Source organism: Rana temporaria, chromosome 3 (genome assembly GCF_905171775.1).
Source record: "Rana temporaria chromosome 3, aRanTem1.1, whole genome shotgun sequence".
NCBI classification, from domain to species: Eukaryota; Metazoa; Chordata; class Amphibia; order Anura; family Ranidae; genus Rana; species Rana temporaria.
In genome coordinates this window covers 118,654,168-118,681,717 of record NC_053491.1, presented here as the reverse complement: position 1 = coordinate 118,681,717, position 27,550 = coordinate 118,654,168, and the positions used below count along the sequence as shown (strand labels likewise).

Sequence of the window (27,550 nt, the reverse complement as noted above, 5' to 3'; positions counted from 1 at the left end):
TGTCCACATAGCTTCTTACGCGTTTCGCAGTTTTGCGTCTTCTGAAGACGCAAAACTGCGAAACGCGTAAGAAGCTATGTGGACAGCGCAAGGGGGAGTGTAATTTTAACCAGTGAGACCCTGTATGCATGAAATATAGCACCAGGATTTAAACTCAGCAACACTTTCTGTTTGGACTGGAATTTGTGAACTGGCGCTCACCCATAATTGGGGACGTTTTGCAGCATGAATGCTGCAACATTCTAATTAGAGAATACAGTGTTATCGAGATATGCTGGAATAAATCTAGGGTCACCTAGGTAGGGGACCAACGGAGGGATTACTGAAGCGAGTCCATACGGATCCCTGATCTTTTGCCACAATTGTAAGAAGTGAGCTACTATAGAATTACTTTTGAGTAAGACATGGTGCAACTTTACGTTGGACCACAAAATCCCTTTTAGGTGAAGGGGTAAATTGTCATAATTTTTAAAGGTATTGTGTGTATTATATATATAAACTTTAGCATCGCATTTAAATTTGTTCCTTAAAGCGGAGGTTCACCCTAATTGACATGCTTCCTTATATTCGTAACAAGTACAGTCCGGAATTTTTTTTTTTTTTTTTATCCTTTATGTACCTTGTAATCCATGTTTTTAATGTACTTCTCCCCGCGGGAGTAGGCGTTTCTATGCCTAGGGGGATTGTCATCTGGGAGGTCGGCCAGATGATTGACGATTGTTCCCCCCGGCGGTTAAGGCCCCGCCCCCGTATTGCGTAGGCGCGCACGAGTTACAGGGTTTCCGAAAGAAGCCAAATATACTGCTGGCAAGTTTGATTGTTTTTTTTTTTGTTTGTTTTTTTTTGCGATCTGTGTCTCCTTTTACTTCCTGTACTGGAAATACAGCAGAACGTGAGCGTTCCCCTTATTTACAAAGTATGGGGAATTCCCCTCTTAGACAAATGTCAATGGAACAGGTTGGAAGATTTTGGAAGATTTGAAGATATCCCCCAACTTGCTGTTCTTGTGACAACTGTTAAAATGTGGATTTCCTACCAGTGATAATGGCCACCAGGACAAATAGAGGGGTGAAGCAACACTGGAGGGGTACAGACCACAATAAACATTTACCAGGGGTTCTAATCCATCACAACATCACCTAAATGAAAACTTTTTGATGCAAATACATTCAAATTTATACTGCAAAATATACAAACAAAAATTTGTGAAATGATCTGCGTGATTACCAAGCTGCACATTACAAGAACTTTTTATATATTCTTTAGGTTGTAAAAATTAGCCAAATATTTAAAAACATGGAATTCTTCAACTGAGCAAGAACAGAATCCCTCCATTTTAATTAACTATCTAGTTATAGTCACTGCTATAATGGTTTTCATTTCTCATGTGGATCTGACCTTATGCATATTACATTTTCAAAAATCCTCTATGTGCTTTCTCCCACAGAGGTTTAAGGTGTAATATACTACTGCAGGGTTGTTACATTCAATAAAGCACTATGAATCCTATGGGCTTATGACAAGGATTATGACTTCAAAAGTCTTTTTTTTATCTAGCCCACTATGTTAACAAGGTTTGCTTGATTTTACTCTGGATGGTGAAACACTTAACATTTCCTTGTAATTGAAAGCACACTGTGTCCTATGGCAGATGGATATAGCTTACCCGTAGCGGAAGAACTCCTTGAACTCTCTGCACATTCTATGTGCTAACTCGCGCTTCCCACAGGACTGGGGCCCCGTCAGCACCAGCATGGGATAGGGGGTATCCAGGTTGGGCAATGTGCTGCAACATAAGAGGTTGGCTTGTCAGTGTGATTTGTAGACATATGTCAAACCTTTACTGAAACTACACATGGGGGAGCTTGTGAAGGAGAGTAAATAGGAAATATAAATCTTATAGATACACAGATAGATAGATAGATAGATAGATAGATAGATAGATAGATAGATAGATAGATAGATAGATAGATAGATAGATAGATAGATAGATAGATAGGATAGAGAACATTTGACCTGAGTTTATACAAATATATTTAAAAATAAAATCTGATTATATCATTGTGTGATGCAATGTTCACAATAGATTGATGAAATAAAAAATGGACCCGTAGTTGGTCATTGCAGACTACGTTTTTGCATTGTTATAAAAAAATAATTGTAAAAGTTTTGTCATTTGTCATTGCAAAAGACTATGTTAAGGTTTAACCACTTCAGCCTCGAAAGAATTCACCCCCTTCCTGACCAGGCCTTTTTCTTTGCGATACAGCACTATGTCGCTTCAACTGACAATCGCACGGTCGTGGGACCCTCTACCCAAACAAAATTGATTGAAGTAGAGTTTTCTTTTGGTGGTATTTGATCAACTCTGTGGTTTTAATTTTTTACGCTATAAACCCAAAAAAAGAGTGTCCATTTTTCTTTTTTTTTTCAAAACACAATTTTTTACGTTTTGCTATAATAAATATCCAATAAAAAAAAAAAAAAACAAACACAATTTTTTTTCCTCAGTTTAGGCCAATACATATTCTTCTACATATTTTTGGTAAAAACACAGATCCATGTTCCTGCTCTGTCAGGAGCGATCGTGGGTGCCCGGCGGACATCGTGGCCGCGGGCATGTGCATCGGCTTCTCAGTGACGAGGCGAGCACGCCCCCCTATACCCCTTAAAGCGCCTGCCATACAGCTACGGCAATTTTCACAGGGAAACCATTCTTCCGTTTGATGACGGGAAGTTGGCAAGTGGGTAAAGTGGTTGTAAATCTCAGACATGAAATATGAACAAAGCATTTCCCTCCATAGTGTGTATTTGTCTCAATCCAGAGCATGAAGTGTCATTTCTGTATGCTGCCTCATTCCTCTGCTATACGCATGAGACACTTCTGAGAAGTTTTCCTAAAACATTGACAGCCTCAGCTTTGTTCCTGTGTGAAGGGGGTGTGTCTCTTCCCTCCAATCATCTCTCAGAGCTCTCCTCACTGATGTGACTTCAGCTCTGTGTCCACGCGTTTCAGAGCTGAGAGATCCTGTGTAAATTCTGCACTTTGAATAGATGTAGGGGAAAGACAGCTGTAGATAAACAGGTACAATTTTTGTAAGAGCATTTGTTTTATCTCTGTGTATCACCTGAGGAAAGTCACTTCACTGGGTATATGTAATGGTTTACAACCACTTTAACGACTTGCCGACCACACTATAGCCAAATGACAGCTACAGCGTGGTCGTCCAGTTCTGGAAGAGCATCTATTGACGCCCTCCCAGAACCATGCCCCCTGTGCTGCATGTGTTCGGGGCTCTCTGTGATCGCTGTGTCCTTCTAACACAGCTGATCACAAATCGGGGTAAAGGGTCAATCACAGTTGCCCTTTACCATGTGATCAGCTGTGTCCAACCACAGCTGACCACAATGTACACACACTTGTCGGTTATCGGCATTCCTCTCCTGTCACAGTGTGAGGAGAGCAGCTAACCAGCCAGTGTGAAAGGATATATCTACTTTGATTATCAGAGTCCTGATTATCAGTGCGGCCCGAACAATGACTGTCAGTGCTGTCAATCAGTGCCCATCAGTGCACATCAATGCTGCCAATCAGTGCTGACTATCAGTTCCCATCAGTGCTACCTCATCACTGCACATCAGTGAATGAGAACAATTACCTGTTTGCAAAATTGTATAACAGAAACTAAGGAAAACTTTTTTTTTCAAAGTTTTTAATCTTTTTTTTGTTTGTTTAGAAAAAAAATAGAACACCAGTGGTGATTAACCACTTGCCGCCCGCCAATGACATATTGACGTCGGCAAAGTGGTTTCAATATCCTGAGTGGACGTCATACGACGTCCTCAGGATATTGAGCCGCAGCGCGCCCCCGGGGGCGCGCATCGCGGCGATCGATGTTGCAGGGTGTCAGTCTGACACCCCGCAACACCAATCTAGGTAAGGAGTCTCTCACGGAGACTCTTTACCACGTGATCAGCCGTGTCCAATCACAGCTGATCACGATGTAAACAGGAAAAGCCGGTAATCGGCTTTTCCTCACTCGCGTCTGTCAGACGCGAGTAGAGGAGAGCCGATCGGCTGCTCCTCTGACAGGGGGGGTTTGTGCTGATCGATTATCAGCACTGCCCCCCCCCCCCGAGGATGCCCACTGGACCACCAGGGATGCCCACTGGATCACCAGGGATGCAAAAAAAAAAAAAAACACAGGTATGCCACCCTAGACCACCAGGGATGACAAATACACAAAAAATGGATGCCAATCAGTGCCCGCAATGGATGCCAATCAGTGCCCACAATGGGCATCACTGATTGGCAGGCATTGTTTGGCACTGATTGGCATCCATTAGTACAACACATACGATAGTGCCACCTATCAGTGCCCATCTATGCCCACCCGTGCCACCTATCAGTGCCCATCCATGCCGCCTATTAGTGCCCATCCATGCCACCTATCCGTGCCCATCCATGCCACCTATCCGTGCCCATCCATGCCGCCTATCCATGCCCATCCATGCCGCCTATCAGTGCCCATCCGTGCCGCCCCTCAGTGCCCATCAATATTAGTGCCCATCAATGCCACCACATCAGTGCCACCTCATCGGTGCCCATCAGTGCCACCTTATCAGTGCCCGTCAGTGCAGTACCATCAGTGCCCATCAGTGAAGGAGAAAACGTTCTTATTTACAATGTGTTATAACAGAAACAAAAAAAAAACGTTTTTTTTTCTACATTTTCGGTCATTTATTTATTTATTTTTGCAGAAAATAAAAATCCCAGAGGTGATCAAATACCACCAAAAGAAAGCTCTATTTGTGGGTACAAAATGATAAAAATTTAGTTTAGGTACAGTGTAGCACGACCGCGCAATTGGCATTCAAAGTGCAACAGCGCTGAAAGCTAAAAATTGGTCTGGGCGGGAAGGTGTATAAATGCCCTGTATGGAAGTGGTTAAATACCACCAAAAGAAAGCTCTATTTGTGTGAAAAAAATATAACATTTTCATATGAGTACAGTGTTGCATATCCGCGCAATTGTCATTCAAACTGTGACAGTGCTAAAAGCTGAAAATTGGCCTTGGCAGGAAGGGGGTGAAAGTGCCCAGTAGGCAAGTGGTTAAAGGAATCCCATCATGAGAGAAATATGTAGGCTGCCATTGCTGACCTTTCCTCCTGAGAATGCTTGAAGCCTGACTGTCATGCTGATGCTTCGGATCCAATGCTTTTGCAGCTACTGATCCAGAGCAACAATAGAGGCATGGATTCTTGACTTAAATTTCTAGATTTAATTTGTTGCATGCTTGTTCTGGGTCAGTGATTAAAAAGTATCGAAACCAGACAGAACCAATCATCTAACATTTTAGGTAAAAAAAACAGCAATGTCATCACCAATATTTCTCTCATGAATTAGGTAAATTTACAGTAGACACTATTATTAAATCAAACATATCACATTATAGCATTTGAGATATTACAACTACTGAAATTACCTGTCCAAGATCTTTTGTGGCTGGATAATGCTGTACATAACATTGGCCATATGATCCCGTGCAGCAATTACCTCTGGTGGAGGATCATACTTATTCACTGCTGCCACCTGAGCAATGTCCAGAGAGTAAGACAAACATTATTATGGGACAAAACAGGCTACTCAAAGATAACGCCTATATACATTTCTACTTATAGGCCCGACAATTTTTTTCTTCAAACATAATACAGGTTTCAAGTCTACAATCTCACAGGAAATCTGCACTGTGTTTGCCCAGTACTAGGTCTTCTTCCTACCCTTGTGCAGGGACCTGCGTTTTTTTATACTGCAGGTCTCTGGAAGGGCACATAGAAAACAATTGGTTTCCATGTGTCCAACTCACATCACAATGCAGTGCTATGTTTTTTACATTTCCAATTAAGTTAAAAATTAAGTTGAAAAAAATGTAAACATGTAATGCACTAAAACAGTGCATTGCTCAGCCCCCTCGCTGCATGGCAAAACCAACAGCAGACTGTACATGCGAATAGGCCCTAATGCAGATCATGTCCCCATACCTCCCTTACTAGTTAAAAGCATCATCATTACCTGTTCTATTAGGTATCAGTATGACTTCAAAAGATGCCTGGGTTTACTTTACATAACGTATGATAGCTAGGAACCGAACAGCTGGCAGGAAATAACATGGATTTTACCATATTAATTTATTTATATAAAACTACTGAGATTTTTGCAGTTGCTTTCCTGCATTCATGGTATTGTTCATTACGCCACTCTTATTTTGTGTTATCGTTCATATTCTCTGAAAAATGACCAAGAAATCTAACATTCTGCCAGGGTATGTAAACTTATGAGCACAACTGTATTTGGACACAGTCACAATTTTTTTTTTCAGGTATTTACCAAAATATATTCAAGCTATAGTTATATGAGAGATATGGGCTGAAAGTGCACTCTCTCAGGTTTAATTTGATGGTATGTACATCCAAATCGAAGGAAGCGTTTAGGAATTACAGCTCTTAAGAAAAGCCACCCCCCTTTGTCAAGGGATCAAAAGTAATTGGACAATTGAATCAAAAGTGGTTTCATGGCCAGGTGTGGGCTACTCCTTCGTTATTTCTTCATAAATTAAGCAGGTAAAAGGTCTGGAGTTGATACTTATGGCCCGTACACACGATCCGAATATCGTACGACTTTTTTCGCTTAATAATCGCAAGTAGAAATTGAATAGGTTATTAAAGTCATGAAAATTCTCGTACAACAGAAAAAAAAATTGATGTCATGTGTTGTAATGTACCGTATTTATCAGCGTATAACGCCGGCCGCCGTATAACGCACACCCCAATTTCAGAGGGAAGTTTCAGGAAAAGAACAACTTTGAAGCAAATTCCTCAATGCAGCCTGATCAATGCAGCACAAATAAACTCAGCTTGTATGGCAATGGGATGGTACCTGGGAGCAGTGAGCTGCAGTAGATGGAACCTCGTGGGACCTCTATCTTGTGTCTGCGATGGAAACGAGGGGATGACTCAGCCAGATGGATGCGAGAAAGCGAGCCCAATTGTGCTGGTGGGTGTCACGTCAGTCCGCCGTTGTAACAGCCAGTCGATGGTAAGCTGTGCTTCCCGGGCGTGACGTCAAACGGCCAGGAAGTATAACCCAGAACGAGGCTTGGAGCGGGCGATGATGATAGGCTCAAACAAAGCTGGTATCGAGACTGGGCTTTGACTGGGCAGGCGGCTCAATGTGCAGGACGAGCGGAGGTTACACGTTACACACACAGTCCCGCCTCCGGCATTGGACCAGCTACTGTGATAGGCAGAACACTGGTCCAATGGTGGAGGCAGAAGCGGGACTGTATGTGTGACGTTAGAGCTGAGTAAACAGGAGAGACAGCTCGTGGATTCCGGCGGCGCTCGGCGGCACTCGTCCCTCCTCCCCACTATCGGCATATAGCGCGCACCCGTGATTTTCCCCCTATTTTCAGGGGAAAAAAGTGCGCGGTATGCGCAGATAAATACGGTATTTGTATTGTATTTTCGGATGACAGCTATACTGACTTAACGAAAATCGTACGATCTGACATCGTACGAGGAAAATTTTCGTGCTTGTCCGATCGAATGATATCGGATGAACTGTCGTGATCGGCTCTCAAAAGTAGTGTACACACGATCTGAAAATCGTATGATTCTTCCTCGGATGATCGTTTTCGTCCGATATTCGGATCGTGTGTACGGGCCATAAGTGTGGTATTTGCGTTTTGAATCTGTTGCTGTAAACCTACATCATGCATTCAAACAAGAAGAAGAAGAACAAACTGTTAAGCTCAGTAACATAAAAAGGTCTGGACGTCCACGAAGGACAACAGTGGTGGATGATCACAGGATCCTCTCTATGGTAAAGAAAAGCCCATTCACAACATCCAGACACATGAAGGACACTCTCCAGGTGGTGGGCGACCGTATCATTGTAAAAGTCTACAATCAAGAGGAGACTTCACGAGAGCAAACACAGAGGGGTAGATCCACAAAGAAATTACGCTGGCGTATCTACTGATACGCCGGCGTAATTTCAAAATTCCCGCGTCGTATCTTTGTTTTGAATCCTCAAAACAACATACGACGGCATCTCGGCTAGATCCGACAGGCGTACGTCTTCGTACGCCGTCGGATCTTAGATGCAATTTTTCGGCGTCCGCTAGGTGGCGTTCCCGTCGTAATCCGCGTCGAGTATGCAAATTAGCTATTTCCAACGATCCACAAACGTACGACCGGCCGTCGCATTTTTTTATATCATTTCCGTTCGGCTTTTTCCGGCATATAGTTAAAGCTGCTATATGGTGGCGTACTCAATGTTAAGTATGGCCGTCGTTCCCGCCTCGCATTTTGAATTTTTTACGTCGTTTGCGCAAGTCGTCCGTGAATGGGGCTGGACGCCATTTACGTTCACGTCGAAAACAATGAAGTCCTTGCGACGTCATTTGGAGCAATGCACCCTGGGATATTTTAGGGACGGCGCATGCGCAGTTCGTTTGGCGCGGGGACGCGCTTCATTTAAATGAAACACGCCCCCTACCCGCCGAATTTGAATTCCGCTCCCTTACGCCGCGAGAGATACACTACGCCGCCGTAACTTACGGCGCAAATTCTTTCAGGATTCAAACCAATGCAAAGTAAGTTACAGCGGCGTAGCGTATCTTACATACGCTGCGCCCGGCGCAGATGTATGTGGATCTGCCGCAGAGGGTTCACCACAAGGTGCAAACCATTCTTAAACCTGAAGAATATTAAAGCCAGATTAGCCTTTGCCAAAAAACATCTAAAAAAGCCAGAACAGTTCTGGAAAAGCATTATTTGGACGGATGGAACCAAGATTAATCTGTACCAGAATGACGGGAAGAAAAAAGTGTGGTGAAGGCTTGAAACAGCTCATGATCCAAAGCACACACCGTCATCTGTAAAACATGGTGGAGACAGTGTGATGGCATGGGCATGCATGGCTTCCAGTGGCACTGGGCAATTGGTGTTTATTGATGATGAGACAGAAGACAGAAGCAGCCGGATTAATTCTGCAGTGTTTAGAGATATACTGTCAGGAAGGGTGGGAGATAAAGAGGAGTAGAACGTCAGCAGGATCCCAGAGCGATCTCTTGATTACCCTGTAAAGGGACCTGTTGATTTTGACTCGCTGGTAAAACAGGAGTCAGAATGTGAGGTGAGCGGCCAGAGCACACGGATGGAGGTGAGCACTTGTACTCTTGAAATGTACGGTACTTTTACACTATTTGGTGAAGCAAGATAAAAAAAATTGCTTTTTTTTTGTGTTTTTTTTGTGGATATATACACATATATATATTTTGATTTTCACGTGGACGTTTTTAATTTGTTTATTTATTCTGAATATTCACTGGTAGCGCAGCACTATGTTTGATTTATGTTTATATGAAGTGGAGTGAGCACAATTTTCAGTGACAGCAGCAACTGGATTTTCACATTTACTGAACACTTATTTAAATTTGCTTTGTAGGATTGCATGGATAGATTATTGATTATAGTCTTTGGTAATGTCCATGGGTTCCAAACCTCAGGCAGTCATTGGCAGAAAAGGATTCTCAAAATATTAAAAATTAACATTTATGATTTTATTTGTCCAATTACATTTGAGCCCCTGAAAATGGGGGGACTGTGTATAAAAATGGTTGTAGTTCCTAAAATTTGTACTTGATATTTATGTTCAACCCCCTGACTTAAAGCTGAAAGTCTGTACTTTAAATTAATTTGTATTGTTTCGATTTACTTCTATTTTGGTGGCATACAGAGCAAGAAGTATGAAAATTGTGCCTGTGTCCAAATATACAGTATTTGGACCTAACTGCCCCCCCCCCCCCCCCACACACACACACACACACAAACACACAGCCTGTTACTGGGAAGCTCAGTGTGCTGCTGCTGCTTCTCCTCCTCTCCTTGCTCTTATGCAGCTGAGAACAGAGCAAACAGAGGGAATGTGAGCACAACTGTTCTTTACATTTATCATTTATTTTTTTGTATCCATACAAAAATGTTTTGCCTTTCATTTCAATTTTAAACTGAATGGGTTGTTTTACAAGGTGATTGTTTACAATCGCTTTAACTGAACAATAAGATCAACCCCATCATCATACAAAAGTAAAACAAGTCTTAAAGGGGTTGTAAAGACAAAAATATTTTCCTCTTAAATTAAAGTCTGACAGTAGCTGATAAAGTAAAAAGTAATGTTTTTCATTATAACTAGTTTGATACCTGTTGAAATCGAGCTGTTTTATTCACCTCCAGCACTCCTGAATCATTATTCTCATTGACTTCCTGGTTTGCGGTGCGCATTCATTCTTGCTACATCACGGCCTAATGGGAACTACAGTTCCCATTAGGCTTAGCCTCCATGCCTGTGAGGGATAAGAGAGCATCTTCACGCAGGGCTGTAGTCATAGGGAGGGGGTGAGCACATTCTGCTTTCCACCATGCAAAACGGCTCAGATGCTGGTGGAAAGCAAGAAGAGGAGAGACAGGAAATGGCATTTTCAAACCTGGATTACTGTATTTTGGAGGTCAAAAGGAAAAACGAGGCAAGTGATATTTAAATGCTCTAGCTTACAGCAATCAATTGATCTAATAAAAAACTAACCTTTAGTGTTCCTTTAACACCGGAACATGATTTTGAAACTATATGTGTTAGTACATTTCATGACAACTATTTAGTTTACCCAGGTGACTTAGGCCCCTTTCACATTGAGGCGTTTTTCATGCGGTACAGCGCTAAAAATAGCGCTGCTATACCGCATGAAAAAATCATGCCCTGCAGGCTTCAATGTGAAAGCCCGAAGGCTTTCACACTGAAGCGGTGCGCTAGCAGGACCGCTCCAAAAGTCCTGCTAGCCGCATCTTTGGAGCGGTATAGGAGCGGGGTGTTTACCGCTCCTATATCGTGCCTTCCTATTGAAATCAATGGGAAACTGCGGTAATACCGCCCGCAATGCGCCTCTGCAGAGGCGCATTGCGGGCGGTATTCACCCTTTTTCGACCGCTAGCGGGGGTTAAAACCGCACCGCTAGCGCCCGAATATCGTGGTAAATACGACGGTATAGTGACGCTAAAAATAGCGCTGCTATACCATCACCGCACCTCCACTGCCCAATGTGAAAGGGGCCTTATACCTTGTTTTTTTTTTTTTTTTTAAGGATGATTTGGGCTTTCATTTGGTGGTGAATGTTAATGGGTATCCTCTGATATATATATATATATATATATACAAACAAACAAAGAGGACTGCGCTCGGCGCCCACTACAGCAGAACAGAATCACATCAATTGGGTCTGTAGAAAGCTAAAAGTCTCAGTTGTTAATTTTCATATGTTAAATTAAGTTTTACCTTACTTAATTTATCATGTGAAAATAAACCGCTGAGACTTTTACCTTTCTACAGACCCAATTGATGTGATTCTGTTCTGCTGTAGTGAGCACTGTGGGCGACAAGCACAGTCCTCTTTGTTTTTTTAGATATAAATATTATATATATATATATATATATATATATATATATATATATATATATATATATATATATATATATATATATATATATATATATATATATATATATATATATATATATATATATATATATATATATATATAAATCAGGGGATATCCATTAACATTCACCACCAAATGAAAGCCCAATTCATCCTAAAAAAACAACAAGGTATAAGTCACCTGGGTAAACTAAATAGTTGTCATGAAATGTACTAACACAAAAAGTTGCAAAATCGTGTTCCGGTGTTAAGATTTGTTTTACTTTTGTATGATGATGGGGTTGATCATATTGTTCAGTTAAAGCGATTGTAAACAATCACCTTGTAAAACAACCCATTCAGTTTAAAATAGAAATAAAATGGCAAAACATTTTTGTATAGATACAAAAAAATAAAAATAAATTATAAATTAAAAAACAGAGCGAATGTGTTCTCACATTCCCTCTGTTCTCAGCTGCATAAGAGCTGGGGGAGGAGAAGAAGCAGCAGTACACTGAGCTTCCCAGTAACATGCTGTGTGTGTGTGGGGGGGGAGGGGTCAAGACAAGTCTGATCATTGGAGGAGAGCAGGCTGAGTTCCCAGCACAGCTAGAGAACTGACCAAGGTGCGCCCCCCTGCTTAGTGTAGTCAGTTTCTAATACGAAAGCTGAGGGACTGGCAGGAACACCAAGGATTTCACATAAAGGAAGCAATAAAAAGAGAAAAAAATACGTTTTTGTACAAGTATGTGGTATAGCAGACACATATCGGGAACGTGAAATGTTGGGGTAATAAACGCTTTAAAGTTCTAGAGGCTAAACATTCGTGTACCACAATCACAAACCTGTGTAAAAAAACAAAACTAAAAAACAAAACAAAAAAACAAAGCAGAGTATTCATAAACAAATTGGCTATTGCAATACATTTTTTAAGGAATTGTAGAGCTAAGAGTGACATTCACTAGATAAACTCTGTACCAAAGATGTCTTTCACAGTGCCAAACATGTAATTCCCCAAGGATCGCCTATATTCCCTTGACGAGTCACCAGTGTAATTACTTGGCAACGCTGATTGCTTTTGGGAAGTCAGGTGGAAAGCAGGTGCTAAGATAAATACCTTCTCCTCAACTTTGATCTTTTTCATATCCAATTCGGTTAATCTTTGCAGCATAAACAGCACTGACAGCCAGTATTCATCTTGTTCCTGGAACAGACACGCAAAGATACTTCATGATAAATCAAATGTTTTAATACAGATAAGGGATGAAAAATTATAAACTTATACAAGAAATCAAACATGTTCAGTAGTGCACAAAGTAAAAAATAATGTATAGCAACACATAAAGATATTAATCATGGGAGATTTTTTTTTATCAAGCTGAGAGACGATTTGCTTGCAACAACTATGTACTTATAATTTTATTACAAATGGGTGTACACTGTGGGACTGTTATGAAGAATTATCTCTGCCAGATTACCCCAATACATCTACATGTTTTCCTTATGTCTGGCCCTGGATGCCTGGAGCTCTTAGTTTCTGGCACTGGGGTTCTGGCACAAAAAACAAGCACATAATGAAGCTCCCCAAGAGATCCAAAAACATTGGCACATTTATAAAGCATGGCACTATGCATTACAAATATGCAGTTTGCTTTGCTTGCTGAGGAAGTGAAGCTATATTCATTTTTAACAAAAAGTTAAAACAAATTGATGAAAGAAGGGGAACCCAGTCACAAAACCTATCAAAGTCAAGTGACAAATGTCTTGTTCATACTAGCAGTTGGGGACGTGGTAAGACCCAGAGATTGAGTCACCATCACCAATAACCACTACCCCCCCCCCCCTTTTAGCTGCAGAGGCAGTGGCCAGGGGAGTACAAATGCCGCGGCTGCAGCAGGAAATGTACCTGTCAAACGTGGCCCATGCAAATGAATGGGGGCCACTCTGCAACTGCCCTGGCATGGGGTTAAAGCAGGCAGCGAGGAAGGGATATAACACCTCCTCAGTGAGTGTAAAAGTCTCTCTGAAGAAATCTGGACATGGATGGGAAAAATATTTTTCCTTAATCATGCTGCTATGCTGTATACAGCTAAGGCAGGGGTATGATTGGGGAGGACAGTTTATGACAGATTAGTTAAGTCAGATCAATATTGTCTACCTGCACCAACAATAACTCCGTTAGTACCAATATAACAATCAATTGTCCCCTAAATTTAACCATTAACTCTTAAAGCTGAACTCCGGACAATTTTTTTTCCCATGCAGTGAGGCTGTGCCCACAATGCATGGGTTACCTGCTTGTTTTTGTCTAGGGGATTGGACAGCTGACATATACTCACCTAATCCTCCAATCCTCCCAGTGCAATTCCAGTCCTTTGTGTGGTGGACAGTTCCTGACTTCGTGACGCCCATAGTGCAGCTCTGGATATATAGGCGTCAAGTACAGTCCACCGCTGGACATGGGAGAGCACCGTTTGTATGAAAGGATCGGGCGAGTATAGGCTCACTAGACAAAAACGAGCTGCAGAAAAAAAAATTGCCTAGAGTTGGACTTTACCATTTAACCTGACCCTAAGGCCGAGTACTCACGAGCAGACATGTCCGATGAAACCGGTCCGCGGACCGTTTTCATCGGACATGTCTGCCCGGGGACTTCTGTTCGATGGCTGTACACACCATCGAACAGAAGTCCGCGCGTAAACAATACGCGGGGCGTGTCTGCGGTGTCGCCGCGTCGATGACGCGGTGTCGCCGCGACAATGACGCGGCGACGTGGGCGGCCTGCCTTTAAAATGCTTCCACGCATGCGTCGAAGTCATTCGACGCATGCAAGGGATGGCGGGCGGCCGGACATGTACGGTAGGTCTGTACAGACGACCGTACATGTCGGGGGGACAGGTTTCCAGCGGACTGTTTTAAAGCAAGTCCAGGAAACAGTTGTCCCCTGGAAACCTGTCCGATCCGCCCGAAAATGGTCCGCTCGTGCCTACACACGGGCCAAACATGTCTGCTGAAACTGGTCCGCGGACCAGTTTCAGCAGACATGTTTGGTCGTGAGTACAGGGGCCTAAGCCTAAGCACTTTTCACTTATCCCAACTCCTAAACTGGGCCCATAACACTTAACCACCCACTTCCTAAATCCTCACTAACAGTTACATTCTAACACCAGAAATAAAATAAATAAAAAAATACACCCCTGCAGTGGGGTTTGCCCTGCACTGAAGGGGTTAAATGCGTGTTGTGTCTAGGGGGTTAAAAGTACAGGTTGTACTACTTGGCTTACACCCCCACTCTGCATTATCACGTACAATACAGGGACAACAACCCTATATTTTATACTGAAAAGGCTGGCGTGTGACCAAAGGAGACCTGTCACAATGCTGGGGGGGCCCTGCTGGACTAAGGAATAACGCAAATATTTATACCTTATCCATACCCAATCGCAAGGGTGGATTTTTTTTTGTTTTTGTTGCCGAAGTTGGTCTTTAAAAGGAGAAGTATGGCCATACTTCTCTTGTGGCAAAACCGGACTCAGCATTTCCTTTTACCCCTGTTATCCAGGGTTCTATTCTATATGTGTGGTTTGTGTTGAAAGAATGAAGGGGTTCTTTCACTTTGGACAGTAATATTTCTGAACAATATCCCTCAAGAAAATATTGGATTGTGCTGGTAACGGGCAAAGGAAGCTTATACGGCAAACACAATTCTATTAAGGATCGCAGTCCATGACAGGCGGGCTGCACAGTGACTGATCACTGTGATAGTCAGTCAGGGGCTATCACAGCGATCAGGTGATCAGGAACTGGGCTTCCTGGTTCCCGATCCTTATGGGACTTGGGGCTCTCGGTATACGCACACGTGTATGCATACTGTAAATGCAGCTCCAAAGAAGACCCACTTCAGTGAGGCAGCATATAAGTGTACATGTGACAGGAAGGGGCTTAAAAACTCAAACTCTGTCAGATTGGATGGAGAGCGTTTGCGAACAGCAATTTTCAAGTCTTGCCACCGATTCTCATTTGGATTTAGGTCTGGACTTTGACTGGGCCATTCTAACACATGAATATGCTTTGATCTATTCTAAACCATTCCATTGTAGCTCTGGCTGTATGTTTAGGGTCGTTGTCCTGCTGGAAGGTGAACCTACGCCCCAGTCTCGAGTCTTTTGTAGACTCTAACAGTTTTTTTTTCTAAGATTGCCCTGTATTTGGCTCCATCCATCTTCCCATCAACTCTGACCAGCTTCCCTGTCCCTGCTGAAGAAAAGCACCTCCACAACATGATGCTGCCACCACCATGTTTCACAGTGAGAATGGAGTGTTCAGGGTGATGTACAGAATAATTTTCGGCCACACATAGTGCTTTGTTTTTAGGACAAAAAGTTACATTTTGGTCTCATCTGACCACAGCACCTTCTCCCACGTGTTTGCTGTGTCCCCCACATGGTTTCTTGCAAACTGCAAACAGCAAACAGGACTTACTTATTATGGCTTTCTTTCAACAATGGCCTTCTTTTTGCCACTTTTCCATAAAGGCCAGATTCCTAGCGTGCAGGATAAATAGCTGTCCTGTGGACAGATTCTCCCACCTTAGCTGTGGATCTCTGCAGCTCCTCCAGAGTTACCACGGGCCTCTTGGCTGCTTCCCTAAATAATGCTCTCTTTGCCCTGTCTGTCAGTTTAGGTGGACAACCATGTCTTGGTATGTTTGCAGTTGAGACATACTCTTTCCATTTTTGGATGATGGATTGAACAGTGCTCCATGAGATGTTCAAAGCTTTTTTATAACATAACCCTAAACTTCTCTACAACTTTATCCCTGACCTTTCTGATGTGTTCCTTGGCCTTCATGATGCTGTTTGTTCACTAAGGTTCTCTAATAAACCTCTGAGGGCTTCACAGAACAGCTGTATTTATACTGAGATTAAATTACACACAGGTGGGCTCTACTTACAAATTAGGTGGCTTCTGAAGGCAATTGGTTCCACTAAATTTTAGTTAGTGGTATCAGAGTAAAGGGCGCTGAATACAAATGCATGCCACACTTTTCAGATATTTTGTTCTAAAATAAATTGAAAACCATTTATCATTTTCCTGCCACTTCACAATTATGTGCCACTTTGTGTTGGTCTATCACATAAAATCCTAATAAAATACATTTAAGTTTTTGGTTGTAACATGGCATGAATACTTTTCCAAGGCATGTTTTTGAAGGGAAAAAAAAGGTTATTTCCTTTTTCCAGGAGCCTGCAAAATCATTACACAGGTGATCAGGGGATCATGGATGTAATGTCAAGCTCCTGTAGACTCTCCCTCTGGCAAAAACCATGGTCCGCAGAGAGCTTCCAAAGCATCAGAGGGATCTTATTGTTAAAAGGTACCAGTCAGGAAAAGGATACAAAAGAATTTTCAAGGCATTAGTTAGATGGTCATCATCAATTGGAGAAAATATGGCACAACAGTGACATTACCAAGAACTGGACGTCCCTCCAAAATTGTTGAAAAGATGAGAAGACTGGTCAGGGAGGCTGCCAAGAGGCCTACAGCAACATTAAAGGAGCTGCAGGAATATCTGGCAAGTAGTGGCTGTGTGGTACATGTGACAACAATCTCCCTTATTCTTCAAATGTCTGGGCTATGGGGTAGAGTGGCATGAAGGAAAACATCCAAGCCCAGCTAAATTTTACAAAGACACATTTGAAGTCTCCCAAAAGCATGTGGGAAAATGTGTTATGGTTTCATGAAACCAAGGCTGAACTTTTTGGCCATAATTCCAAAATATGGTTGGTGCAAAAACAACACTGCACATCACCATACTCACTGTGAAGCATGGTGGTGGCAGCATCATGCTTTGGGGCATGGAACAGGGGCCTTAGTCAAGGGAGATGGAATTCTGAACAGTTCCAAATACCAGTCAATATTGGCAAAAAACCTTCATGCTTCTGCCAGAAAGCTGAACATGAAGAGGAACTTCATCTTTCAGCACGATGACGACCCAAAGCATACATCCAACTCAACAAAAAAATGGCTTCACCAGAAGAAGATTAAAGTTTTGGAATGGCCCAACCAGAGCCCAGACCTGAATCCGATTGAAAATCTGTTGGGTGATCTAAAGAGGGCTGTGCATAGGAGATGCCCTCAAAATCTGACAGATTTGCAGTGTTTTTGCAAAGAAGAGTGGGCAAATATTGCCAAGTCAAGATGTGCCATGCTGATAGGCTCATACCCAAAAAGACTGAGTGCTGTAATAAAATCAAAAGGTGCTTCAACAAAGTATTAGTTTAAGGTTGTGCACACTTATGCAACCATATTATTTTAGTTTTTTTCTTCCCTCCACCTAAAAGATTTCAATTTGTTGTTCAACTGAGTTGTACAGTTATATAGGTCACAATAAAGGTGGAAACAGTTCTGAAATGATTTATCTTCATCTCATTTTTTACATCACAAAAACCAGATATTTTAAAAGGGGTGTGTAGACGTTTTCTATCCAATGTATGTGCCCAGGTCAGATTTCATGATTGGGGATTACATCCACTTTAACTAACCCTGTAAAATACTCACCTTGTTTTGCACTGAGAGCTACAGTGTCATACCCTCATAGTGCCTACACCAAAAAGTAATGCCTCGTACACACGGTCAGACTTTTGACCGTGCAAAAGTTTGCCATGATTCCGTCGGAAGCCTGACAGAAAGAAAGAGAACAGGTTTTCTATCTTAGGTCCGTCGGACTTCCGACAAAAAAAGTCAGATGGAGGCTACACACGGCCTTTTTCCGAGAAAAAAAGCCCGTCCGACTGTGGGTACGAGGCATAAGAGAACCAAGATAACAATAATATTCCATAAACATCACCATTTCCATCACTGAAGTAGTTAAAAGCACTTTGTCAGAGGGCTGCATGGTCCATATTCAGCATTCTCTGTCTATTTACAATACCAAAAAGATATGTGTTTTTTTTAGTTTTTTTTAATAAAAGAAAGAGATTGTGGTGTGTGATTTAAGGGGCAGTTCACACTAGGAATCGCACAGAGTACCTGTACGATTCAAATGCAGTTTAGTGCGGTGCATTTCAAGCCCTTTCATTTTTAATGGGCAGAAATCGCCCTGCACCAAAAAACGCATTGCAACCGGATCGCATGGTACTTGGTAGCATGAAATCCAGTGTAGGCAAACATACTGTACTGCGTTTGCGACCTACGTTTGAGGTACAGTACTCATTGCAGATAAAAACCGCAGTGAGTTTTAAACATGGTGTTCTAATGTGCATGGACCGTGGGTTTCCCACAACGCCTACTGGTGTGAACGGGGCCTAAACCCAGAGTTTCTTAAACCAGTCCCCAGGGACCACAAACAGGTCCTGTTTTTTCGATCCATAAATTCATAGGTGAAATGATTATAGTAATTTTCTAAACCCTGATTAACTGATACAGCTGTAAAATGCCTGGAGGTCTGGGGAGGATGACTAATGTGGTCCCCCAAAAAAAGTTTGGGAAACACTGAACACAATAACAATGCCACCACTGGTAAGCCTTCTTATTACAGCATGGGGTCTATACGATTGGAACAGGAAGTCCAACTAATTCAGCCTCTACAGTAGGGTACTAGGGGCAATAAGTCAGGAAGATAAAGGAGAACTGCCTAGCATGGCACTGCTTTTCAGACCCCCATGCAGTCATCTTCCCAGTGATTTTTAATTTAGAGAGAATGGCTACTGCTGCTTATAAGAAGAACTGCATTCTATGTAGCTCTCTTAAAAACAAAAATCCTAGAAACTGTCTGATTGGACAACTAACATTTATAGGTACCTTTATTTTGAAAGTCTATTGCTTCAGTCAGGTTAAGACTCTGTTCACACTAGTACGGATTTCAGATGCAACTTTAATTGCACAGAATTACACAAGCATGGATTACATCATCAATGCCATCATCACCAATGACATCACCATAAATGGCAACATTACCAATGATGACATCACCATCAATGACATAGTCGATGATGACATCAAAGACAAACCTCCAGCTCTGCAGCCTTGCAGCTCTCATTGCCCCTCTTATGAATCACCCCCCCCCCCTCCGTTCCAGGCAAACTGTCACAAGAGTGAGGGAGAGAGCTGTGCATGATGTCATAAGCCTAGTCTAATGATGCTATACTAATTTAAAACAACAAGGGCAGAAGATTTAATCGATGGAAAGTTAAAAAAAATTACTAAAGGTCTGCTTTAACACAGGTTTCCTATCAAATAAGTAACCATTCATGGAAATCAGTGACATTTGTAGCCATGACACTCACCTGTACTGGATTTTGTAGGAGATTCAGAACATGGAGGAAAGGCAGTTCTTCAATGAAAGCAATTTCACTGATATGACAAATCTGAAAGAACAGATGGCATATTTCATGCATTTCGGCACCAATAGTATCTGCCCATGCTTTTCTAAACATCAATTTAAGCAATATTTATTTGTAAGAATACAATACACATTAGAAAGGCCCCGCACACTGTTTTCTTCATTAAGGCCCCTTTCACACTGGGGCAGTATGTGCGGTGGCGGTAAAGCGCTATTTTTAGCGGCGCTGTATCGTCAGAATTGCCGCTGAATTGTGGTGGTATTCGGTCGCTAGCGGTGCAGTATTAACCCCCGCTAGCAGAGGCGCATTGGCGGCGGTATTACCGCGGTGTCCCATTGTTTTCAATGGGAAGGAGCGGTGAAGGAGCGGTATACACACCGCTCCTCTCACCACTCCTAAGATGCTGCTTGCAAGAGATTTTTCTTTCTCCCTCCAGCGCATCGCCTCTGGCTTTCACATTGAGAATGCTGGGGCAGGCGTATTTCAGGCGTTATTTATGCGCTATTTTAAGCGCCAAAAAGCCTGAAATACGCCTCAGTGTGAAGGGGGCCTAAAGGAAACATATCATAAACGACACGCTATTCCTGCCCATACCTCATAAAAGCATCTGCCATATTTTTATTTCCTTGATCTGCATACATGTGACAGGTCCGTTTAGATATTTTGGAAGACATTTAAAACATATACAGAACGGATAAGTACTGGTGTTGTCCATAACAACAGAGTTGGTTCTGTCACTCATTCTTCATGCTCCATTTGGAACAGACCAGCAAATGTTGCTATGGACATATTCACAATATTCAACCTCATCCCATTACTTTCCTGTGTTTATTAAAATGCTGCTGCTTCAAAATAAAAAAAGAATTATGGGGTTGCAGACACAAATTTTTGGCTGTTTGGGGAATTTTTTTAAAGCAATACCAAATTTAAAGTGTAACTCCCCTTTCATGGTAAAAAAATATTGCAAATAAAAATAAATAACATATACAAATGCGACAATAAATATTGGAATATAACCTTATTAAAAATTGTAATTTTCAATCTGCAGTGCTGTAATTTTCTGTAAAAGCAATGCAATATGGCAACCTGGAGGTTTTCTGTGCACAGATGGTATGCGGAACAACCCCCAGAAATGTAATTTTCCACTTGTGCGATTGGCTCACTGATTCTCCCAGAAGCCTCCGCTAAAAAAAAAATTACATTTTTGGCAAAATCTGCAACAAACATTTCAGTTTTGGCGAGATACTCCCAAAGAGTTAATCATGTCTAAAGGGATTCAGACCCTGCCGCTTTCCTCTAGACTGCAGCTGCTGATCGCTAATGAAAAAGTTACTCCCATTCAAATTCAGTGTGCACATTGACACCGACAAATAAACAGCTGTTTCTTCAGAACAACAAAAGGTAAAAATCTACAACAAAGTTTGTTAAAATCCTTTACATACATACATACATACATACATACATACATACATAGGAATGTTTTTTTGTCTCTTTAGATCAGGGGTGTCAAACTCAATTTCATTGTGGGCCGCATCAGCATTATGATTGCCCTCATAAGGGCCGGTTGTATCTGTAAGATTAGATGTCCAGCGCATCCCCTCCCCTTACATTAGATGTTAAGAGCCAACCCACCATCAGAAGTTGAGTCCCCCCACTCTCCTTAGATCACAGTGCATCCCCCTTTCCTTGTGCTGCTGCTGGGAAGAAGCTGGATGCATTGCTTGAAAGCAGAAAGTATGGGTCTGGAGGAGGACTGGAGCCTCCTGCAGCTGTAGGAGAGGTACGAGGGCCACATGAAATGGCCTGGAAGTTTGACACCTGTGCTTTAGATTATAATGGTACCATAACAACAAGAGGTGTAACTTACTCCATTGTCTTGCAGGTCAAGTGTATGTAGAAGTTCCAGTCCCTCTAGACCTTCGAGACTGGATAGCTGGTTAGATGAGAGGTCCAAAGATTGTAATCTTTTCAGATTTTCCAACCCGCTGATCTTCCTGATCTCATTGCAGGCCTGCAACATAAGAGGTGCACAGCATTCAAAAACATATGTTTGCCTGGCGTGAAATCATCAAGAATATTTAGTAAGGTCCGGCTCTTGGTGCGATAACCCCAATTAATCAGATTTTAATTGACTGTAGAGATATTAGTGAAACATATTCTTTCCATAAAAACCTGGCTTTATACAAGAGTGACCAAAAGGAAGTTACTGGTTAAAAAAAAAAAAAAAACACATACAACATATCCAATGCCATTTGGAGGTTGCCAATAGTCATGCACAGTATTAGACTCAGCAAACAAATGAAAGATGGTTCTTTGGTCTGATAATCCAAAACTGAACTTTCTGGCATTAACACAAAACATTATGTGAGGCAGAAAGGCCATAAGATCATCTATAGCCAATGCACAGGAAGTGAGATTTCAATGAAAATGGTTAGACAGAAGGGGAGCAAAGTGACAGTAATAAGGGCTTGCTCACAGGGACCTGCATTAAGCATTATGTACCCCAAAAAAATAAATGTATGCCATTTTCCCCCATAAATAGAGCTTTCTTTTGGTGGTATTTGATCACCTCTGCGGTTTTTATATTTTGCACAAAAAAAAAAAAAAAAAAAAGGCGGCTGACAATTTGAAAAAAAAACCCATAGATTTTACTTTCCACTATAAAACATATCCAATAAAACCATTTAATAAATAAATAAAAAAATGTCTTCATCAATTTAGGCCAATATGTATTCTGCTACATATTTTTGGTAAAAAAATCCCAATAAGCGTATATTGATTGGTTTGCGCAAACATTTTTTTACCAGTAATGGCGGCGATCAGCAACTTTTATTTTTTAAATGTGTTTATTGAAATTTTCTTTACATACACAATAGAAACAAACCAATTAGAATATAAAAGGCACGTGCTATCCAACAGATTTCCTGGCATGGAACAGAAGCACTGCAACAGTAGGAATCAGGTTTTCTATCACACCCTATAATATACAGACCTCCATAGAGAGGGATATTTTAGTTAACTATACCGTATTGATAACAGACAACACCTCTGACGAAAACCTAGTGATAACCGGGCAGGACCAAACATTTTGTGAAAATCACCCGGGGAGTGGTCACATCTCCAACACTCTGAAGGTTGAGAATGCCTCAAAACATGCAATCTGGAGGGTGTGAAGTAAGCCCTCTGGACAGTCTGAAATTGTATCAGTTTGTCCTGTGAAGAGACCAAACTACATAATGGGAGATTCCAGATGTCATCATCATCATCATCCAGGTGTGGGATGTCCCGCTGCCACTTAGCTCTAAGACTAGATAGGGTGGGAAGAGTTGTGGTAATCAGATGGGCATAAAAGGTGTGAGGTAGGTACAGTCTGTGCGAAGCACTTGTCCAGCCCTAGTTTACATTGGTGCAATTTGACATGTCAAATCGCATGCCAAATCAGCGGCAATTGCTGACAATGGCACCGTCCTAATTGGTGCGACGCCACATTTGTGGCGCCTCACAAATTTCCAAAAGTAGTTTCTGTACTACTTTTGGCGATTTTGGGGAGCGATTTCCATTGACATCTGTGCAGAAACCCGCACAGATGTCTCTGAAACCGTCCCCAAAATCTGGGCTGAACCCACACGATTTCATTCCCGCACTCTGGGTCTTTAGGTGGTTTATGAATTAGGATTATATAAGCATGGCACCCTCAGCTAAGCAATGAGTAAATAATGAGAAAAAAAAGATTTTCCCTCTATTACTGTTCTGATGTCAACCCGAAATTGTGTTTTTCTTGCATTTTCACTTTCGATGAAAATAGTAAACTGAGAGGGTAAATCTCCATAATGGGGGCACAATAACAGCAATAAAAACTCTAATCCCTCTACAATCTATCCAAGCCAAAAATAAAAGTTTTCCCTGTAGTTAAACTTTAAGTAGCGCAATCAAGAAGAAAAAATGAAGAGATGGAAGAGGTAGTTAAAAGAAGGAGTAGCTATAGGATTGGTATTTTATCTACAAAGTTGATGTTTTAAAACAGAAACACACAAAAAGGTAATAGCCCTATGTAATTTTCTCATTTGTGCCCCAGGAATTTATAATTTTCTAAATATGGATTAGATTTCACAAATGTTGTTCTGCAAGAAAACAACATATTTTATAAGTACATGAAACAGAAGTTGTGCACACGATGATGAGGTGGAAGACTTTAAAATGAAAACATACAAGTCATCATGTATGAGATACCATCTCCTGCTGTTATTTAATACCATCTGACGGGGATATAACCACACAAAACAGCACAGGAAATGATAGCAGAGCACACAGATCTATAGCATATGGCAGCAAACAGAAGAAATTAAATAACATGTTAAAATACTTTCTTCCAATACCTACAACCAGCCTGTTCCAGGGAAATGGTATTGAATATTATTAGCAAATACATACTTACAAAAGAGGTTTTTCAAACTATTAAAAAAAAATAAAAAAATAAACAACTTGGTTACCTAAGGAGAATTTCTCACCAAGCTACATACAAGTCGTGCTTGCTAGTTCATTTAAAGTGAGGTAGCTGCCTTCCAGGTTCAGATTGAGCCTGGTTTGGACCACACTTACGTTCATCCCTAGTCTTGAATAGAGATAAGCTTTGGTTCAGTCTGAACCTGGAAGTTAGCCGTCATTGCTGGGTCAATGTGCTACAGATGGGAGATACCCCACCCCACAGCTGCAGAACATTGACCTAATATGGCTTTGTGCATGGGCATTGCATAAGGGGTCACAAACGCATCCCCCGCACCTAGCTCCAGGCTCCGTGCAGCCTCCCTGTCATATTAACATACCCTTCACAAAGTCCAGCTCCGATCTGCCCTAGGGCCCCACAGCCACGCTCCATTACTGGGCTTCCACTTTGCCTTCCACAGTCCATACCCCCTCGTTTTTTTTGGCTGGGGAGAAGCTGTGAGCCATTTCCTGAATGGAGAGGAGCACAGGGTGAGAACAGCCCAGCAAACAAGGAGAGAGGCGCCTCTGGGTGCAGTACTTAAAACAGTTTTTAAATTTAATTTAAAAAAACCACAAGTGAAAAAGCCACTCACATTTTGGTGGTCAATCGAAAACGTGTGGAAACAATTTTTCAGGAGGGTAGGTAGGTATCATCTGGTGGTGTCCTTTCCCTTTGTCCCTGGTACAGCGCTGTGGGATGCAGGGGATCTGTCCTTCTGCCGCTGGTGGAGTCTGTGATTTTCGGCGGTGGGCAGGGGGATCCTGTGCAGGCGCTGCGAGCCGTGTGTGCCGATGGACGAGCAGGGATGACGTCACCAGGAAAGCGACGCGTTTCTGAATGCTGGCCGCGAATGACAGGGCTGCCGCATTCCTTTCTCAAGGGCCATGTGTACACAGCTGTACACATGGGCTGAAAGTCTGCAGAATCAACCAATTTCAGACGGTTTTCGGCCTGTGTGTAAATGGCTTAAAGCGGAGTTCCACCCAACTTTATAGGACAGTCTTAAACTAAAGACCACCCTTCCACCCCTCGTTTTTGGAGCTATATATTTTTTTTACCTTTTAAGAAGTACAAAAGGTGTACTTCCGTCTCAGCCAAGCTGCGGGGAAGTATGTAATTTCCTCTTTCCTCTGCTGCAAGCCCTCCTCCCTCTCTGCCTTCTGGGACCTGTGTGTGTCCCAGAAGACAAAGTGGCCATTTATAAAGCATTGTGCGACCCGCACATGCACAGTAGGCTCCACTGCCGGTTTCCCTTAGTTGAAATGGCAGCGCCTACACCCGAGCCGGTGGATGAATCAGCCTCAAGGGGCCGACAATGTGGGCTCCTTGGAGAGGTAAGTGTCCTTATTAAAAGTCAGCAGCTACAGTACTTTGTAACTTCAGCAGATTAGCTTACCGACAGATTCCTTTCCTAAAGAGACCTTGAAATGTTACCCATTCAGAAAGGATTCCAGATCTAGTTATACTGCCACAAAATACTTGCCTTGGAATTCAACTCTTTAGTATCCCACTAAATTCCCTCAGCCCTCTCCAAGTTCTCCAAAAATATAAAACACCACCCCTAGACTGGTTATTGAGGAAAAGCAATGCGTGGATGCTGGGAAATCCACTGGGGAAGAACCTAGGCACAATTTCACCAGCTCCTAAGGGAGTAAGCGATACACGCTATAGCACCATACAGTAAAAGTGTCGCAAATAAGAACTACTTATATTTGTTGAATGTGCCGGTCAGATTATGTAACAGAAGTGACGTTCTGTCAGCTGAATTCTTACTGCGCATGCGCAGGTTTGCTAATCTGATAAACACCTGCAGTCATAAAATGCCAGCTGACATTGTAGTGGATGTGATAAAAATAGTCAAACTAAGATAATGAAATGCCTATTTCAATGCACAAACACATGCTTTATATCACATATGATCATATATATATATAACGTATGCAAATAGGTTATTGATTGCTATAGGAATAATCACATATAATCGTAATGCATAATTTACCCCTTTGCTACTATAATGTTGTATTTCAGAGATGCATCACATGGTTTATCAGAACAGGAACTCAGTCTGCAAAAAACAACTATTTTAGGACAGCGGAAAGTCCCTAAGAACCACAGAACCAGACAGATGCCAGACGCCAGGACGTCACAAGAATAATATTACATATTAACCACTTACCCCCCGGAACATATTGCTGCCTAAAGACCAGAGTACTTTTTGCGATTCGGGACTGCGTCGCTTTAACAGACAATTGCGCGGTCGTGCGACGTGGCTCCCAAACAAAATTGGCGTCCTTTTTTTCCCACAAATAGAGCTTTCTTTTGGTGGTATTTGATCACCTCTGCGTTTTTTATTTTTTGCGCTATAAACAAAAATAGAGCGACAATTTTGAAAAAAATGAATATTTTTTACTTTTTGCTGTAATAAATATCCCCCAAAAATATATAAAAAAACATTTTTTTTCCTCAGTTTAGGCCGATACGTATTCTTCTACATATTTTTCGTAAAAAAAATCGCAATAAGCGTTTATTGATTGGTTTGCGCAAAAGTTATAGCGTTTACAAAATAGGGGGTATTTTTATGGCATTTTTATTAATATTTTTTTTACTAGTAATGGCGGCGATCAGCGATTTTTTTTTTCGGGAATTGCGACATTATGGCGGACACTTCGGACATGTTTGACACATTTTTGGGACCATTGGCATTTTTATAGCGATCAGTGCTATAAAAATGCATTAGATTACTATAAAAATGCCACTGGCAGTGAAGGGGTTAACACTAGGGGGCGGGGAAGGGGTTAAGTATGCCTGGGTGTGTTCTTACTGTGGGGGGGGGGGTGGCCTCACTAGGGGAAACACTGATTTTCTGTTCATACAGTGTATGAACAGAAAATCAGCATTTCCCCTGCTGACAGGAACGAGAGCTGTGTGTTTACACACACAGCTCCCGTTCCCCGCTCTGTACCGAGCGATCGCGTGTGCCCGGCGGCGATCGCGCCCGCCGGGCACACGCACGGGAGTCGGGGGCGAGCGGGGAGCGCGCGCGCGCGCCCCCTAGTGGCGGCTATACGATAGGACGTATAGCTACGGGCTCTCGCCCAGGAGAGCCGACCTGCCGCCGTATAATGACGGTGGCTGGTCGGCTACTAGTTAATGAGAATGTTGAATATTAATGAATATTAATGAGC

At 42.1% G+C, this 27,550-nt stretch overlaps 1 protein-coding gene across 1 annotated transcript in view; it reads right to left on the bottom strand.

Moving 5' to 3' along the window:
- LRGUK (leucine rich repeats and guanylate kinase domain containing) overlaps window positions 1–27,550 on the bottom strand; it is a 121,036-nt gene that overhangs the window by 53,563 nt on the left and 39,923 nt on the right. The window contains exons 7-11 of the mRNA XM_040343313.1: window positions 21,747–21,890; window positions 19,823–19,903; window positions 12,652–12,738; window positions 5,487–5,593; window positions 1,667–1,786 (exon numbers count right to left, since the gene is read on the bottom strand). Coding sequence (XP_040199247.1) covers window positions 1,667–1,786; window positions 5,487–5,593; window positions 12,652–12,738; window positions 19,823–19,903; window positions 21,747–21,890 — 539 coding nt within the window. The remainder of the gene's footprint in view (window positions 1–1,666; window positions 1,787–5,486; window positions 5,594–12,651; window positions 12,739–19,822; window positions 19,904–21,746; window positions 21,891–27,550) is intronic.